Source organism: Molothrus ater, chromosome 5, assembly GCF_012460135.2.
Source record: "Molothrus ater isolate BHLD 08-10-18 breed brown headed cowbird chromosome 5, BPBGC_Mater_1.1, whole genome shotgun sequence".
In the NCBI taxonomy this organism is placed as follows: domain Eukaryota; kingdom Metazoa; phylum Chordata; class Aves; order Passeriformes; family Icteridae; genus Molothrus; species Molothrus ater.
Genome location: NC_050482.2, coordinates 57,524,404 through 57,541,433, shown reverse-complemented (window position 1 = coordinate 57,541,433; position 17,030 = coordinate 57,524,404). Strand labels below are relative to the sequence as shown.

Sequence of the window (17,030 nt, the reverse complement as noted above, 5' to 3'; positions counted from 1 at the left end):
AGCTCATATCTACTTTCAAGTTAAACTAATTGGTACAAACAACCCCCATTTAAAGAGTTCTAATCTAACATGGTACAATAATATTTAGCACAGTGAAACTATTCTAACCTTTTCCTTATCACTCCCCAAAGCTCTCGGACACATTATCACAAGAGCTTAACCTGCTGCCTGGCACATTAAGATTAAAAACCTGCCCACTGCCTCAGCTACTAGTCCCTATTCACTTGTGCAAAGTCAATAATACTCCACAGCTATAAGCTGATCTGAAAAGATAGCAGAGCACCCCACCCAAATCAGCTCCATTTTTATCACCTCCCCAGATTTTATGACCTAATCAAAAAGCCAATCGTCTATCAGTGTGGTGCAGCTTTGCATACAGTTACACAGTTCCTTCTCCAAGTCAAACAGCACCACATTGTCTGGGATAATCTCATCCACTCACATAAACAATTAGTCTGCTATATTTTGATTAACACTTCCGTTTAAGAGGACACTGAGACGCTTCAGCCTAAGTGGAAGAAGGTCTGGCCTCCTGCTAAAACAGACATGCTTTTCCCAAGCTTCTTCCCTGACTAGAAATCCCAGCCTTGTCCCAAGCACCTCTCTGGAGCAGAATTCTCCACTATTTTCTGATTTGACAGATGGAAATAAAACAGCATAGCTGATGTTGCAGCACAAGTCACAGTTGAGACAGCCACGATACACAGAGTGTTATCACACAATTTCAGAAGGCTTCAACCCATACAGAGTAACACCATGTCACTTCAGAAGGCTGCAAGCAGCCACCCTTCTTGCTCTTTAGCCCAACCTTTCACAGCCCTCACGTTCATGCATTGCAGCTGTGTGCCTCTGTTCCCTTTTGTGACCGGTCAGCACACCTGGACACTCCATGGCTCATTACCTTCAATGCTGTTCCCCTGTCCTGCACAGCTGTAGCCATTGGGGATGAGGCTCCACAGCCCCACTCCCAATTACCACAAACTGTGTGCCCACAGCCTGACACTCCTCTGAGTTACAAGACCCACAGATCACAACATTCAATAACAGAACTAAATTGACCCAAATGCAGACAAGGGCAAAAGTAAAGATTAATCTGGGTCATTCATTTCACATTACAACCTTTCAGAGCCTGAGGATCTCTAAGCAACAGTCAACCCCGTTAGCACAAATCATCTACTAAATTGCTTAAGTATATGAGCTCATATTGCTTAGAGAGGGCTGAGAACACTCACATAAACTGTTTTGATGGGGAGCAGTAATGTGAAACCACTGATAAAAAACAGCTTGCAGAGCAAGTGTACATCCACAGCCTTGGTGGTTTGAAAAACTATTCACCAAGGCAAAAGACACAATCATCTCTGACACCACAGTTCACTCACATATAAATTCTTCCTAAATAAGACATCAGAAGTTAACTGCTCTCTTGTGATCCATTAAGATAGAAACAGATATTGGTTACACTTAAATATTGTCATATTTCCTAGAAAAACTGAAACAGAGACAAGGCTTTATTCCACTTTATTCCATATATATATGCTGCTTGCTACTCTGGTTATTTAAAAGGACTACAAATTATTCCTGTACCTCACAATGTGCTGTTCATCTGGCTGGACTGCAGCTTTGTGTCAGCAATTATGTAAGTTGGAAATGAGCTTGAGCCTTTGTTCTTTCTTTTTTCTAACCTTTAATCTGAAAATGTTTTAGAACATGTTTTTATTTATTTTTACCTTTTAAGTTTAATTTTTGTCATAGGAAAAGAGCACCAAAAATAACTATTTGTTTGTGTTTAAAGCTTTGTGTTTACACAACAGAAAAGCTTGTCATCCTGAAATTAGAAAAAAGTATCACAGCACTTACCTCACCAAAGTTCTGCTAAGTTCCTGCCAACTAACTTTGAAGAGATCCTGTCATAGCTGTGGAGCAGACTTTCAATGGCATTTAAATCAGATATTCTGCTGACTTACTCTGGCAACAAAGTGCCCAGAAAACAGCTGACCAGCAAGGGCTCAGTTCTGTATCTTCAAGGGATGGCACAAATATCCAACTTCCCCTCCTCTTAACACACTGTAGCCAAGGTGGAGGAAGTAAAATGAGACTTCACAGCGCTCCCTGTAATCACCTCTAAGCAAGACCCATTTGAAAGCAGCTGCTGCCACATTAGGGCTGATATGAATCAGAAATCCAGACACACAGAATTTCATCTGGACACCTAGGTGCCAGTTTAAACTGGGAAGAGCAGCCTCCAAAGGGAAAATCCCCCATCCCCAGACTAGGACCAAACCACATGGAAAGAGCTACCAATATTCACAATGCACAGGAAAATCCTCCTCCCTCTTCTCTTCAACTAGATTAAATAACCCACACCTCATTGCATTCACAACAATTCCCATTTTATATGGAGAAGGACTGAGAACTTACAGAAGGTATTTAAGGTCCACCCTACAAAACAGATCCATATTTCTTTTGGCTGCAAAAGTCAGGGAGAAAAGACCTGCACCAGTTTTTTAACACAAATAATAAGTGCCTTCAACAATCCTTAGAAAACAAGTACTCAGATTTGATCCCTCAAGCTACTAGTACATAAAAACAACCAAAACGCAGCCAAAACCGTAATTCTGAAGTTCCTTCAATGAGTAACATCATCCACAGACAGATACCCACAACCAAGGTGTAGAGACCACTCTGGCAGCATTTGAAGATACTTGAAGACATTTCATCACTCAGACAAGCCTGTGAATGCAATATCTTCATTATCCTCAGAGGACTGAAGTGATTGAAAAGAAGAGCTGACACAATATTTTCAGTCCTTTCAGGCTAAAGGGATAAAATTCCTTTAGTTCTTCTATGACCTCTGCTAAACTGAGATAACTGATAAAAAGCAGCTAAGCAGCTACTGAAAAAAATGCATTCACCTCAGCTTGTTGGAGATCTTTATTCTTGATCTGGACATGAACTTGGTCTTCTTAGTCTATGCACTTGTCACTACAAGGGTTGACTATTTTAACACTTATTTCAACTACATAGGAAAAGGAGACACAAAGGGCAATTGGGACTGAATTCTCCTTGATTTCATTATGTCTCATTCACATCCAGTCAATCCCTGGACTTCATAAGCTCTCCTGTAAAATTCCATCCAAGAGATGTTCATGTTACCAAACAGGCTGGAACAAGCTTTTCCAGCCTAGTGTTTGATCTTCTACACAGTCCACATCACCCTAAAAGTTCCTAATGATGTAGGAATTTGCTTTATATTGAAATAAAATAGCTTCTGGAGTATAATTCATATTCACATCCACTACTGCTTTAAATTCCTCAAAAGCAGTGGTACACAGTGCTCTCATTTCCTTGAATCGATAAAATGAGAGAGTTGAAGGTAGAAGTCCATAATGATCCTTTCTACCCACACCCATGAGCCTGTGGGCACATTGAGATAGGGTGTCTTTTCTGAAAGCCTGCTGTCTCAAAGACTTAGCAAAATACTTGGAATTCCAAATTCTCCTTTGATCCATAGATGGTTTACCCTTGTTTCTATATCTACAAGTCATTCAGCCAAGTTTCTCCTATTTGCAGAGCCCTTTGGTGCCTGACTTCACAAGCACTGGGTGATTTTGTGAAATAAATCACAACTGTCTCAGTGGACAGCCATAACTACCAGTTCTCTGGCAGAAAAAATCCCTCAGCTCCTCAGCCACACACTCCAGTGATGCCCCCATAAGACACTGTTGAGCTGTGCTCTCTCTCTTTTATCTGTCTTGCCAACGTCACATTTCCTGCACCATTCCCCACTTCCTGCTTACGTGCCACCAAATCATACATTTTGCAAATCAGCCATGACTCTGCCAGCACTCCCAGTTTCAAAGCCACGATACAATTTCTGAATGAATATAACCACCTGTGTACTACCTCATTTCTAAATTCCAAATTTGCCTGATGAGTTCAGAAGACCTTGATCATGCCACTTGGAGGGGATGCTACGCTTTCAGATGATCGTAAGAGCCCAAATGGTCTGTGAAAGCTTTTGGCTGATCTGCAATCTGTTCCAGGAGCAATACATTCATCAGGTGTGTGATTCTGCTGGTTTTGCACTTTATTCAGAAGGTTTTGCAAAATATGAGAAGGAAAGAAAAAGCAATGCCTTTTTCAGCAGTCGTTCCTTGAAATAGTTCCTTGATCTTCTGCCAAAGGCAATATCTGCAAAGAGTTAATTTGGGTGAGGCATCAAGGTGACCCTGTTGCTGCCAAATTTGTGGGCACCCATGAAAGTACATTTAATTCCTATTAATTCCTTCAGCAAGATGTGCCAGCTGCTCTCAAGATGCCTCAGCACAGTTCTGATCATGTACTTCTTCCTCAGATAAATTAAAATGAAAACATCTGAAATTTTAAGCATCAAGAGGAGTTCCCCCCAAAGTGGCCAAAAATTTCTGTCGTACTCTGTCACCTTCTAAGCTGCCCTTTCCCTTCTCACACCTGCGCTTTCACAGCTGAGTAACTGATCTGCGAGGTCATTCCCAAAGTCACGTCTCTGCTGAGGCTCAAACACAAAGCAATCCAAAGCTTCCCTCACCTATATTTTGTGGAAAAATAAATCAGAACCACAGCAAATTACCAACTCAGCAAATTACCAACTCAGTGACCCCACCCTGCTGTTTGAGAGTGGCTTCATTTGACATTCATTTCCCTAACTTGCCCGAACAGTTTTTAATTGTTGCCCTATAAAATGTTTCACTTTCATCTGCAAATCATCACTCAAAGTGTCACTAGGAAACCTCTCTGCTTTGACTCCTACTGATGTACCCAGCTCTTTTTCCAGATGGCATTTTTATTATTGGTTTAATTCTACCCCCAAGGCTTCCAGTTCTTGTATTAGAAATAATATCAATTCTTTCTGGTCTCTTTTCTTTTCTGTGATTGCTTCTTGCACATGGATCCACACAAATACCAGTCACAAATTTACACTTTGGAAGTTGGATCCATCCCATGATACCACGTTATTGTTAGTCAGAAGCAATTGTGTCAGTTCTGGAGACTTAAGGGCTGTTTCTGCCATAAAGAAAAGTTTGAGATGATGTCAGGTTGGTTTTTTTTTTATCAGTTATTTGGAAATAGTTTTATATAATCATAGAATCATTTAGGTTGGAAAATACCTCTAAGATCATTGAGTCCAGTGAGTCCGAGAACTTGTGAATTCCTGTTTTCCTGAACCTAGGACATATCAAACAGCAAGAGTTTCTTTGATAGCAGTTTTCAGAGAGAAGAGTGCTCAGTGGCACACACATTTTATTTCTTTTGGGTCAGCAGATTTTCTTGTCTATGACTGATGTTTTTCTCTTGTGTTCTCCATACTCATTCAGGCCTGTACCCTTGTCCTGATGATGCTGAATTTCTTTCTAAGAAGTTTCTTGGATAACACAGCCCAGTTTTTATGCAGCTTTACCAAGTGTAAGTGCTTTGGGTGGTGACTTCTATTGCCCCACTTATCAGGTTGCATAAAGGATTCTCTCCCTCACCTCCATTACAAATGAAGAGCATTAATTATACTTATCAGTCAACAAGGTTCCCCCCCAATGGATGAGCATAACAATAATTGCCAGCAAGTGTAAGACTCTCTTCAGCACACAGTTTTCTCAAAGTGATAAATTCTGCATCTTTAGACACAGAACTTAAAATAAAACAACACACCTTTTGACACATGGGAGCCTTAATGAACTAACTAGCTTTGTCACTACTGGCATAAGCCCAGTTACTGTGAGATAAACCAATATAAAAGAATTTATGCATTGAACAGCTCCCCAGATCAATGCTTATGAAAGACCACTGGCCCAGAACTTGGGAGTCTTTCCACAATTTGTCAACAACCTTGCACAAGTGGCTCCTCTGCTCGTGTCCCATCCCTGAATCCATTGTTTCCCTTCAAACATACTTTAGATGCATGCTTGAAAACTCAAACCAGCACTGTCCCACTTCCAGCTGTGCTCAGGGAAAACATTTCCATTAGAAGCAGCCTAATCACAGGGACAGTTTAATCCAGCACAGAAAGGAAATGGATCAGATGAAACCCAGAGTTTGACTCCGCCAGCCCCGTGCACAGCATGGCCTCAAATGAGCTGTTAGAACCAAACTTTACATTCCATGGTTTTACTGTATCCCAGATATTACAGGGGGAGGGGGTGTGGGACATTCATTGGTCCTTACCTTCAGTGACAGAAAAACCTGTTCAACTACAAAAGTTAATACAGACAAGACTTAATTGCCTGCCGGGTCCTGACCTTGTTTTGTTTCTGCAAGAGAAGCCACTGCTAACACAACCTGAGCAAACCTCCAAGCCAGACCCTGCAGCTGCCCAGGGGCCACAGCAGTGCCCTCTCTGAACAGCCTCTGAGGGGGTTTCTTGATCCTAATTTACCTTTTAATACTCATGACAATCAAGCCAGGGAAGTAAAAAATATGAATTTGTATCCTATTCAACAGGTTCTTTTAAAAAATTGTCTCATGACATCTTTTCAGTTTAAGTCCACAAATTTGCAGGTGTAGGACCTACATCTTAAATCACTTATACACGAAATAATGTCATGAAGCTTTGCAAGGATTTTTGTGAGTTACTTTTTTTTGAGAAAAATAATATATAATATCATAGAATGGCCAAGACTGGAAGGGTCCTTAAAAATCATCTCATTCCATCCTCCTACCATGGGCAGGGACACCTTCCACTATCCCAGGTTGCTCAGAGCCCCATCCAGCCTGGCCTTGGACACTTCCAGGGATCCAGGGGCAGCCACAGCTTCTCTGGGCACCCTGTGCCAGGGCCTCAGCACCCCCACAGGGAACAATTTCTTCCTCAAATCCAATCTAAACCTGCTCTCTGTCAGTGTGAAGCCATTCCCCCTTGTCCTGTCACTCCAGACCCTTGTCAAGAGTCTCTCTCCATCTTTCCTGTGGGCTCCCTTCAGGCTGAACAATCCCAGTTCTCTAAGCCTTTCCTCACAAGGGAGGTGCTCCATCCCTTTAATCAACTTGGCCAGCCCGTCAGACATAAGTTGTTACCTCCTCACCACCAAAATAAAAAAAAATAATTAATTTTTCTGTATGTTATTTTGTATTTTTATGATTTAAAGGCAAGGTTCTTCTTTACAAATAACATGCAATAATGGTACACAAGGATATCTGCAGAGATACCTGAAAATCTCATTTGAACTTGGACTTCCTGTATTTAGTGAAGTCATCAGCTTTACAGTTCTCACAGCAACATTAAAATCCAAAATACTTATACATCAGTCCAGGACTTAGGAAACCTGTTTGACAGTAAAGTTTGACTTATTAAGTTCTGTCTCCAACCTGGGAAGCAGTGTAGATGTTGCCCTGCCTGATTTTTATATCAGCAAGCCTGATGGAAAACCTCATTTTACTCCACTGAAATTCAACAAAACTCTCCACTAAGCCCTGACTTTTCTGCTCTTTGTAAAGAGCCAAGCTCACTGAGCCCTGTCAGATTTGGAGCAGTAGTTTATGGATTGGCACCCTCACCAGTGCCAGGCAGCAAAGCAAGGACAATGCATTCTGCTGAAACTGAGACCACCTTAGCAAAAACTGATAATCTAAAAAAAATTGTCCAAAACATCCAAGAAAACATTAACAGGCAGTTAACTTTTTTCAGTCCAACAGTTTGCTGGTTTGTTTTCCTTTTCTTCTTATTAATGAAGGATTTTTTAAAAACCCCAACTTTCTAGGAAGGCTTTAAACTTTTATTCTTTGATCAGAAGAATGGAACTTGCTTAGTGATGCATTTGAACATTTTTCAGCATTCACAACAGAACAAAGATCTGCTCTCAGTGTTTTCAAAAGTGATATCCAATCTTTCCTAATACATTGATTTTGCTTCCTCTCTTTATTTATAGTTTCTGAACATTAAAAAATATATGCCAGACTGAAAAGGTGACTGCTAATATTTTAGCAAAGCACATGAGGGAGAAGCTGAAGATATCCACAAATAAGAGAGCTGTAGGAGCTGGGATTTTACAAATCAAGTCAGGTATTGCGAGATTCAGGACAAAATTATACTGTTCACATCCAACTTTGCTGCCCTCTAAAGCTGCCAAGTTAAATTTTCCACATCACAATGCTCAACGTGACACAACTACCCAAAATCTACTCTTAAGAACTGGATTCCTGTCTTTTAACTGCAGGAAGCAGGTATAAAAAATCTGGGGCTCACTAAGAGTTTAAGCAGTTGTTTCCCTAATTCTGTGTGCTTTCAACTGCCCCTGCAGCACTGATTAACTTTCATGTGTCAAGTGCAGGGAATAAAAAAGCTGTTTGAAATTCAAACAAGCCTCCAAGAGAAAATCAAGATAAGAAGCCCAAGCATTGAATCACAAGAAGTTTCCGTATTTTGAGTTGCATATAAAGAGCCTCTTTTCAGGGTTTGTTTGTTGATATTCCTTTTAAATGACATTGATTTTTATCTGTCAGAGGTCAAAGAACAAAAACTTGACTACTGTTTTAATATCATACAGAAAAGAGCTGGAGGAAGCTTAACTTGGTGTCAAATCACAGAACCACAGAGCAAGCTGAGTTGGAAGGGACCCACAGTGATAACCACTACATTTGGATATGCTCTTCCAGCCTCCTCCTGCCAAGAATTTCATATAAATTTCAACCCAGTACCTTCATTCATGCATCAGCAATGACCTAGAGGGACATTTCAAATTAATTTTCCAAACTTTATTATATAAGAAGATTACCAAGTACCACAATTTGCTATCTCTAACTTTTGTTGTTACAAAAACTATCACAGGCAATCTTAAACCTGCAATTTATTTCTGAGGAACTTGCATTTTACCTCAGACATTCTCTTGGAGAAGGTGATATAAAACACTCATTTTCCTGGACAAAGTCAAAAACCTTCAGAACAAAAAACAAACAAATATTCAAGTATTTGAAACCTCACCAGCCTTAGCACAGGCGTCAAACATTTGAAATAGCAAAGTAAACAGTGGCAAAGGCAAGCTGACTTCTTCCCTTGGAAAAGAACAGTTTGTCAGTAGCTTTTCAGAGCTATTTTCTCTCTCAGTAGCTTCTCAGAGCTATTTTCTCTCAGCCCCTGCTGCTCTTGGTAACTGCAGCTCCTGCTCCTCTTCAGCCCCACTTCCCTTCTAACACTTTCTCATCCTGAATTCATCAACACACCTCTTTTCCTCCTTTTCATCATCCAGCAAGGGAGCACTGGAAGGACAGGGGAAGCTGTTTTCCTCACATTCTTTTCTGCAGCCTATAGCCCACTCTTCAGGGTCCTCTTTCCTTTGTTACTAAGCAATGAATAAGAATTGTTTTTAAATCACATACTTTGGAAAACACTTTATTTCTACTCAACAGCAATCAAAACATACAAAGGATGAGGATAAGAAGTAGGTAGAGACTGAGGCACAGAGTCACAAAACCAGCAACAACAGCAACAAGACCATTCCTGACACAACCTTTTGGCTACCACAGCCAAAACAGCCCCTCAAAACCTCAAGCAGTACTTAATATCAGACATGAATAAGTACATTTTAACCCTGTGGTTTTCTTGTTTAACTCTGTTTCCAAAACCTTACCTTTCAAGAATGTAATTTCTCAGTTTGTTTCTTATTTGAAGTGAACTGAGGCACTAAAACCAGAAATTATTTTTACTTCTCCAGAGACAGGGAACACAAAGCAGCTGGACAACTGAAGCTCTCCTGTGGTCTCCCAGGAAAGGAATCTGGAAATCCTGGGAGTTGGGATTCACCTCCCACACAGATGAAGGTGAGGGTGAGGGCTCTTGGTGACCAGTGTCAGCAGAGAGAAGCTGCTCCTGCCAGGTAAAACTGCTGCCCCCCAGCAAGAGGCAGGTATCACAACAGCCCACGAAGTCTTAGGGTAAAATCCTTCCTCAACTTATACCTGCTAAACCTGGGCAAAACTCCACAGGGGCAGAGAAAGACAAGCCCTCCATGCTGGAGAAGTGGTGCTGGAGAGAGCCCTGCCCTCAGGAGGACTCTTGACACACATCTGCAAGACTCTTGGGTTTTTTTGAAAAATGGGGATAACATGCTTTTTTTGTTAGGTTTGGTGGTGGTTTGGGGTTTTTTGGTTAATCCTGTTCTCAGAAAGGCCATTTTACTTGAAACTTTCTCCAGCAAAACATTCAGCTCCAGGCATCTACCCTGGATCCCAAACATCAAGGTTTAGCACCATGAACAGCTGAAACCAGGACCTGTGTCAGGAAGTGCCTACACATCTACGCAGTGGTGGAACTGCTGGTTCAAGTAATTAGATGGAATCAGATTTAGAAATTTAACAAATTTGTAGGATTTGAAGGTTTACAGGAATCAGTCATAAGGGGGATCATGTCCTTAACAGAACTAAAATATGCATCTCTGATCAAGTGACAAAACACAGCACAGACAAGGTAAAAAGTAAACCTTGAATACTTTTCATTTTCTTTTCTCCATTTTGATACCAAGTGTATCAAAGTGATGGAGCTTCACCCACATCCCTTTTCTGGTACAAGAAGTATCAGACCTTCCAAAGCAAGCAGAAACCAGACTTTCAGGTGCAGAGGACACGGCTTTGAGCTGCTGCCCAACAAACAGGCTCAGGCTCCAGCCGAGCAGCACTGGCAGGGGAGGGCTCCAAAGACCTCACTGTGCTGTGAAACACCCGGCTGAGCCAAGGTCTGTGTGCCCCTTGGGAAACAATCTTCCAGGCTGGGGAAGTCAGAGATTGACTGACTTCTTCCTCTGCAATACTTTTAAAAATACAGGGTAACTGTGGTTTCTAGTGACACCAAGAACCACGCACAGGTGGTCCAGTTTAATCCCCTCATTATGTAAAAGCAAGGTAGAAAAGACTTCAGGTCACTCAGGTGAAACAATCTCCCCTCTCTTTCCTGACTACTCCCCACATCACCCACAGCCCAGCTGAGAACTACAGAAGTTATATCACATGTCTCAATTCAAATCCAAGTCCTCTCTTATTTCCAGTTACCACCACACAGCAGGTAAACTCACTTCCACACCAATCAATCAGTTCTTTCCCTAATCCCCATTTTCTCTCCAACCCTTTTTGAGAATGAGCCCTTTGAACCAAGGATATTACATTTAAGCATGCAGCCTCATAAATCATACTGCTGTAATTAAGTCTAATGTTATGTTCCCTCACACGGAGGCTGTGCTCTGTGAACAAGTAAAACTTCTGAAACAAACCAACTTCCCCTGGGGCTCATGGCCTGCTGCATTCCCCTGAGGCTGCTTTGTGGAAAGCTTTGTCTCATTGTTTATTCAAAGATGGCACTGCTGTTACAGTATTTGAAACAAGCATCAAAATAAGGTTGTTAGAAAAGCTGGAGCAGTGCCTAATTGCTGGTGAGAGTGGATAATTACAGAGGATATGAGCTTTGATATATGGATTGAATAGCAAGGTATGTGAGATGCAGAGGTGTATTTATATGCCTACATCTCCACTTACATGGCATTTATTGTAAGATCAATGAAAGTAGTTAATAATGCATGGCTTATTAGTTATCACAGAAAAGAAATACACTGTGCAGCTGAAAAGTGTACATCACCATATATTCAAAGCAGCTGCAGAATTCACACCAGGGCTGCTGCATTAGGAAGACAACCAAGAGAACATATTCCTGAAAATGCCAATCCTACACAGTATTTAAAAAAAAATCAGAATCACACAATCAAAAGTGTCAAATTTCATTGGTTCTATCAGTCTAGAGGATAAAGTACCTAGGAAACAAAACATACAAGTACTTTTTCCCACAGAAAAGCTGAAATTCATACTCCCATCTCTCTTTTAGGTATTATTTGATTCTCTATGTGTTAGAATCAAATGATGATTAATTCTAGTTATGCCACTCTCACTTTCTTCAGGCTTTTTATTCTTTCCTGACTAATTACCTTTTTCCAGCTGGCACATGAAAGAAAAGTTTGCTATTAATTAAAGGATGGATACTCTGTTCCTTAACCATAGCTTATACATACAGACAGCAGGAGAGAAAGGTTGAAAAAAATGAGTGCACTGATGAAAACACTACATGGGTGTGTCTTGGAGCATCATCAGTCACTACATCTTTTGTCTTAGCACCATTCCTGAAGCCACCAAGATGACATATTTCAGCCTTTGCTATACTTGCAACATTTTGATTTATGCTGCTTCTTAAGCACTTTCTACTTAATCTTCTCTCTTCAGAGAGTATTATTGACTCAACCCCTCTGTGAAGCCCAAATTCACAAAAAGCCAGTGAAGAAACCTGAATAAATCTGGGATGTTTTAAGTAAGAAAGTTCCAACAAGCACTCCCACAAATTAAGAGAAGTTGTTCAAGAAAAATCAACATTACATGCAAGGAAATGAGTCCAAAATATTTTGCAACACAATTTTTGCTGCTTTTTAGAAGTAAGTCTCAGCACTCCTCGTCATCCAGGGCCATCTATCACAGAGCAGGCAGGTCCTGCTGCATGCTCCATTAATTATGTTCCAGGAGATCTCTGACTGCACATTTATGGAGGTGAGACAGGAATGCAGCTCCCCATGGTGACTAACAGGCCCATCGTCAAACTTTCCTACATTGTCATTACTTACTTTTTTTTTTTCCACCTCTCCAGTGAAGAATATTTTTTTCCCCTCATTGTACTGATAGGTGATTAATGCAGTTTTAATTGCCACCATGCATCATTTGAGAGCACTCACAGCCAAAATATTGGGAAAGGTGGTCTCAACACCGGCCTAGGGAAATGTGACATCACTGGATTCATTGCCTGGCCCTGCCACACATCTCCTGTGGGACATAAGGCCTCCAACAGGGCACAAGCCAGAACACACTAAAAGCTAAAGAAAAAAGGGAAAGCCCTACAGAATTAGCACAGTTCAATAATCCAGTATCAAACCTATCTTGCAATGACAAAATGCTACCAATGGATGCAAATTGCTTTCCCCAAACATTTCCTCAACTCTCAGCTACCAAAAGCTTTCTTATTTTTTAAAAGGAAGGAGGGCAAGCGAGGAAACTCAGAGAGCCTTGAGGTTGGAAAAGCCAGACTACACATCATCAGCACCTCAAAGCAGCATCCTCAAAGCAGCATCCAAACCCAGAGGAAGCCCAAAGACAAGCAGAAAAAAAGAGCAGGGAATTTCTTGGGCTCTCAGTACCTCAAGAATCCAAAGGGTAGCAGTTGCAAAGAGGGAATGCTGAGGCCTGAAACCCTCTCCTTTACTATGATCCAGAGGTGCCCCTCACCTTTGGGATCCACAGCCTGGAACATTCTCCTAGAGACAAATGGTTAAACCTCTTCTTCCAAAACTGAGCAAAACTGCTGTCTTTTAAAATATAGACTGAGGAGCAAGAATTGGAGCAGCAGTGCCCAACTTCCCCACTCCCATCCCACTCTACAGCACTAGCCCCAGATGCACAAGAGAGGTTCAGTTTCCTCTTTTGACTAAGAGGGATCAAAGCTCAAAGCAGAGCTTTATGCTCACATCCAACAGCTGTTTATAGCACTGAAACCACTCAGAGACAAGGAGGGCAAGGACAAAGGCTTTTTCCAGCTCCAAGAAGTGTTCCAAGCCTTTGGGACCCACTGACAGAATGCAGTTCCAGCAAATCTCAACCCTCTTTGTAGAGGGAGGTGTGGAAAGGCAGTCCTGCCCTCACCTAGCACCTCTCAGCATGCTCACCTGGACACAGGGCCACAGATTCTTTGTTTCCTATAAAGAGATGGTTTATATCTCCTGAACTACACCAGAGCACGATTTCCACACTCAGGTTACAGCAGATATCAACCTGGCCCAACACACAATCTGGACACTGAGCACATGAAAATTTCTGCACTGGCAAGTGAGGATAAAATACTCCAAAATTCAAGAAACAGCCTATGCTTTGAAATCTCCCTCAAAACTCATGTGCTGAGCTGGATCAACCCTTCAAGGAGTGATGTCCACCGATGTGACAGACCTGCTCTGCTTGGAGAGGTGTTGTGCCTTTTTTACCTTATTTATAGAATGGCCTTACTCATGCTTCATTTAAGAAACAATTAGCCTTTGATAGCTTAAAATAAACAGGACTTTCTCTCTGCTGAACAGTCACTAGCCCTGAGCTGGATTTCAAGTTGATGAAACAGCACGAGACTCCCCAGTGGGCTCAGTAGTGTAAGAGCGGTGCTTGGCAAGCTAACCTTTCAGAACAGCACCCTGAGCAACCCGAGCAAGAGTAATCAAACAAGGACTGCCATCAGTCAAATGAAGCAAGCAATCATTCCCAGTCCTACCCCACTTTGTCCTCACCAACTGGAGGCACCTTTGGAAGGTGAGGCCTCCTCTTTCCAGAGATTTGCAGAGAACCTGCAGGAATGCAGAAGGTGCAGGAGTTCAGCAATGGTTGCACACCAGAAGTGCAGCTGGCCAAGCTTTTTCCCTGAACATAAGAGGTTTTTCTGCCTCCTGTGTTGCTGCAGCCAGTCCAAAGGCAGCAAGTACAATAGCTGGCGCAGATAATTGGCATCGTAATTTCAAATTTCAGTCCAAGCTCTTGTACCACCAGCAGAGGGGTCAGCATTCCCATTGAGTAGCCATGGGAGTTTTCCACTGGTGACTTCAAGCTTCCCAGAGCTGCTCCACTCCAGCCTCCTGGTTCTGCAGCTGCCTTTACCGTGCCAGGGAGCAGGGCACAAAAGGGCTGTGCTGAAAAGCCAACAGAGGTACATCAGCATTCTTGAACTCCTGTCTCATCCCAGGTAGTTTTTTTGAGCTGGGTTTCCTGACTAAAAGAGAGCCTGGATAGAACATGTTGGCTTGAGCTCACTTGTTTCTTCTAGTAAAGAGCTCCCATGTGCCCTAGGCAAGCCTGTATCTCGGCTTCTCCTCTATAAAATTGGGAGTGAATGTCCTGCCTTAACTCCGAGGGATCAAAGGAGGATCAGCAGTCTGAATACTGTGTCAGGGCAATGCCAACACGTATTCAAGTGACAGTTGTCCAAGCACCAATCACAGCAGGAACATCCATGCCATGAGCAGGTGTTCTCAGAAAGGAGGAACACAATGAAAAGCAAAAGCACAGCACACACAGCTTCCTCCGGATAACAGAACCCGGCGATGAGACACAACAACACCACCAACCAGCAACAGACCGTGCCAGCAAAAAGGAAGTGCTGGGGAGAACAAGAATAAGAAACAATATCCAGCAATTAACATCTGCAGAAAGCAAAATTTTTCAGACGGAATTTAAAGTTGTAAGAGTCAGCAAAACAAAAGATGTGAGACAACATGGGGAGTCACAGAGAGACGAGGCGCCAAATTAACAAATAGAGGAACACACCGTGGAAAAACACTTGTCAACAAATCAAAAGAGATCCAGCAAGGATTGGATGCAATAATAAGGTATCAAAAATATAAAAGACCTTGAACACCAGCTCTTTTCCAGTAACAGCAGGACACCAAGTTAATCTAGACATTTGTTGCTCGCACTTTCACACCAACAAGTCCCCCCCATCACAGGGATCCCAGAACACAGGCAGCCTAACACAAACACGGGAGCGACACTCAGGCACACACTGACTTGCCCTAGCAAGTTTCACTGCTACTCCGAGGGCACCACTAATGTTTAAGCAGATATTTACTAGAGTTTGACCTGCCTTGCCGATCGCATCACTCACAGCCATGCAGCACAGGAGCTGTTTCCAGCGGTAAAGGTTTCAGGACATGCCATAAAGTCACTGAAGCTCCCGCAGCTCTCCTACAAACATCAGAGGGAACCACCGCGCCCTCCGGACAGATCACTGCAACCGAACTACAGGATGGTTTTAAAAAATGTATCAACATAAAGAAATGTATCAGTGTATTTGTCATTCTGCGCTGAGACTTTCCCTCCTGGATTCCAAAAGGGTGATTTGCAGCGGTCACTGTTAATAAAAACCTGAAACAAGCAGCAGTTCAGTGAAGTAAAATACATCTTTTCACCTCGCAAAGAGAAAGAGCTCACGGGAAAAGCATCCCAATGAAGTTAAGCATCTGATTATAAATATCTCATCACTAACAACCAGATTGTGCTGGACACAAACCTGAAATAAAGGGATACACATTTAACGAGCCCATTAGGACGAAGAGCAAGAAAGCAAAGGATTTGCCTTTCACGTATTTGTCAAAAATTCTGGGACGGGCAATTAAACTTAATTAATTAATTAAAAGGTCGGCTATAGATAAGGACCGTAGGAAGGCGTTTGGGCAGGGCACAGAGCGGGCTCTGGTGCTGCGCTCGGGGCCGCCGCGGGGGCGCAGCCCCGGCAGGAGCCGAGCGGGGATCCCGGCACCGCCGCCGGCACCGCGGCCGCCCGGGCCCCGCTCGGGAACTTCTCTCGTCCCCTGCCGCTCCCCATCACTTCCTACTTTCCCCGCGCCGCCGAGCAGCGCTGCCGCCCCTTCCTGTGCCGCCGCTGCCCGCGGGCCGGCTCCGCGCAGCGCGCACGGCTCCGCGCCCGGCCCCACTCACCCCAGCGTGCTGATGAACCCATTGACGGAGCCCTCCGCGTACAGGGACACGATGTCCCCGATGTACAGAAAGCTGGACATTTTCTCAGACATTCTGGTTCATTTTCCAGCTGGGTTCCGCGCTCCTCCCCTTCGAGGTGAAAAAAAATTTTAAAAAATTAAAACAAAATTAAAATAAAATCAAAGCAAATGGCAGCGATCCTTGGGGAAGCCGCGGGCTGAGGCGGGCGGACGGGGGCCTGAGCGCGGCCCGGAGGTGCCGAGAGGGCTGACAGGAGCGCGGTGCGCGGCTCGGCACGGCCCGGCCCCCGCCCGCCCCCCGCGCCTCCGCCCCCGCCCGCCCCTGCCCCGCCCCGGGCAGGAGACCGAGCCTCGGAGGGGGACCGAGCCACGGCAGGGGACCGGGCCTGCGGGCCGGGGACCGAGCCTCGGCGGGGGACCGTATCTCCGCTGGGGACCGAGCTCCGGGCAGGGGACCGGGCTTCCGCTGGGGACCGAGCCCCGGCGGGGGACTGAGCC

The 17,030-nt window shown here is 43.4% G+C and overlaps 1 protein-coding gene across 1 annotated transcript in view; it reads right to left on the bottom strand.

The window, feature by feature from the left end:
* Nucleotides 1-16,714, bottom strand: part of ITPR2 (inositol 1,4,5-trisphosphate receptor type 2) — a 243,390-nt gene extending 226,676 nt beyond the window's left edge. The window contains exon 1 of the mRNA XM_036405007.1: nucleotides 16,513-16,714. Within this exon, the coding sequence (XP_036260900.1) occupies nucleotides 16,513-16,604 (92 nt within the window). The 5' untranslated portion in view covers nucleotides 16,605-16,714. The remainder of the gene's footprint in view (nucleotides 1-16,512) is intronic.
* Nucleotides 16,715-17,030: the final 316 nt, after the last annotated feature.